This window comes from Cariama cristata, unplaced genomic scaffold (assembly GCF_000690535.1).
Source record: "Cariama cristata isolate BGI_N322 unplaced genomic scaffold, ASM69053v1 scaffold11125, whole genome shotgun sequence".
NCBI lineage: Eukaryota > Metazoa > Chordata > Aves > Cariamiformes > Cariamidae > Cariama > Cariama cristata.
Window position 1 is genome coordinate 789 of NW_009615762.1, and position 2,507 is coordinate 3,295.

The following is a 2,507-nucleotide window of genomic DNA, read 5'->3' on the forward strand; positions in this document are numbered from 1 at the left end:
CAGACCTTGATCTCTGCCTGTTTTTCCAGAGCTTTCCAGAGCTTTCCTCTAACTGTTCCCTCTAGCTCACTATGTACTTAACTTGTACTTTTTAGCTAAATAAAAGAAAGCCACGCTTTGGAGCTTATCAAATGCATATCACAAAGATCCTGACTGTAATTCACAGGAGTTATTTAATCCAAATCCAAATCATTCCACAGACATTATTTACATAGAAATAAATAATCCGGTAATTAAATACAAGGAATCAATCAGATGTTGATTTGAAAGAAAAGGGATTGAAACATAGCATGTGGAAAATACTACAACTGTAAATACTGAATTGTCAATAGACTCATGAGGACAAAGACCAGTGTTCATTTGAAGTTCATGAATATCAAAATCAGTATTCTGCAGATCAAAGGGTACCACATTTTTGCTGACAAGTAGTACCTGAGGTTTGGGAGCCTAAACAGAGACATTAGTGGGAGAAGCATAAAGAGGGAAAGTTGTTTTTACAGGCCTTTTATGAATTTAACAATGCTGTCCAACCCCCTTTTCCCAGCTGGAAATGAGAAACCACAATAATCATATAGGCTTATGATTCCATGGAATCCATCGTCGAGGTGGTACCAGGTCACTCGAACACCGTTGTCCTCCAATCTCTTCTTGTAAAGCAAGCCATCGTCTCTTAGCACATCGTATTCACAAGTCAAGATGAAAGACTCGGGCAGCTGGTGAACAACAGCATCTTCGGCTAACAGTGGACACAGGCTGGGCTCACAGAATCTTTTCATTGTCTCATAAACTTCAGCCTTGAATTCATGGGGCTTGTGTGGTTTGTAGCCTCTGACTTTAAATTTTTCAGGGATGTTATCTGGACTCACCCACTTCCTGTACTTCAGCCTCATATCTGGGGGAATATGAGACCCCTCCAAGACCTCTTGCATATGCAAGGCATCCCCATTTAGGTACTGTAACATATAGAAAGCAGCACGTTTGCGGAATAAGAGAGGGACTCCCCGATTCTGCTGATAAGATGGTAAATTGAAGTCCAGTGCCTGAAGGCCTGGGTAGATCAAGATCTGAGCACGTAGTTTGGGGAGGTCTGATCTCCCTGCAAGGGTCTGGCTAACAGCAGCTGCTAGGTTGCCCCCAGCACTGTCCCCGCAGACAATTACGTTGGCAGGATCCACGCCATAGTGCTCCATATTCTTCATAAAGTGTACGGTGGCATTAAGACAGTCTTCATACGCAGCAGGGTATTTGTGTTCAGGAGCTAAACGATACCTAGCACACAAAAGGAGACAACAAAAGTACGAGAAGGAAATGTCATAACTTTAAATACAAATTTCCTACAGCGCCCTGGCTTTTCCTGTGTTGTTTGGAGTATTTTTCCTTCAGCAAGAAAAAAACGGTGTCATTATCTGCTAAACAGGTATTTGTCCATTGAGTTATCACAGATAAATGATAGCCAGAGGGATGCAGTTGCAAGGACATAGCATAGTTGGGATTTTCTTCTGAGAACAGCACTGATCAGAACTTAAGTGATACAAGTTCATTTTACTCTTCTGGTGTTGACTACATCTGGCTTGTGGACGAAGTAATTTAATTAGTCTGCACCTCACCTTTACTTAGGATATTTCCCCTTGAGAATTATTTCATTTTTCTTCATTTATTTAAATAACTGGGCCATATTTTTCAGCATTATTAGTATTAAAATATATTAGCATTTGATTCTTACAGTTAGAAAGCTCTTTGAAGTTTACAGGGTGATTACATCTGATTAAACAGATCACTGAATTACCACCTTCCAAGTTTGTTATTAGTCAGCTCTCAACACAATAGAAAACTCTTCTGGAAAAACATTCCTTCTTTTTGTGTGGTGCCAGCATAGCTCTGTGCTGGGAGATACATGAGCCTTACGTGGAGGTCTGTTTGCACTCTCCTTGCATTAGCAGATTATGGGGGGAAGAAATGAAAACGGTCTCCTTGAAATTCTGCCTGACCATCTGGGATCCTGGGGAAATGGTTTACTGAGGAGTGTTCCCACAAGACGTGCAACACTGTGGCACTGAGAAATGAAAAGAAGTAAAGACTTCCTCGGGTAGTACTGACATAACTCACCCAACAGACACAACCACCGAGTCCGTTTCTCTGGCAAGGTAACGGCAGATCTTTTCATAGGAATCTGCAAAGAGTTGGGGGGTTGTTAGCTGCCCGCTCCGTTTCCAGATGCTACAGCCAAGGAAGGTGGCAGCCTCCTTTTCCCGCCCTCGCCATGCCCTTCCCGACCCTCACACACCACCTCACCTCCCCTTGTCCCTCTTCCCCTCAGGGCAGGCGGCAGTGGCTCACCGAGAGCACCTAGCTGCCCGAAGATGACGGGAAAGCTCAGCCAGATTTCGGACTTTCTGCCAGGCCTCGGGGCAGAATTATTCCCCCCGCCTCCAGAAGATAACCGCGGCAGTGCACAGGTGCGCCGGGGAGCGGGGGAGGAAGGGGAACGACCCGATCCGCCCTACCGA

At 44.4% G+C, this 2,507-nt stretch overlaps 1 protein-coding gene across 1 annotated transcript; it reads right to left on the reverse strand.

Moving 5' to 3' along the window:
* Positions 1-494: 494 nt before the first annotated feature.
* LOC104154748 (arylacetamide deacetylase-like 4) lies at positions 495-2,170 on the reverse strand (the record flags this gene model as incomplete). Its single annotated transcript, XM_009699939.1, has 2 exons — positions 495-1,269; positions 2,107-2,170. Coding segments are annotated over 2 exons (839 nt in total), but the record flags the coding sequence as incomplete, so codon positions are not given.
* Between the last annotated feature and the right edge of the window lie 337 nt (positions 2,171-2,507).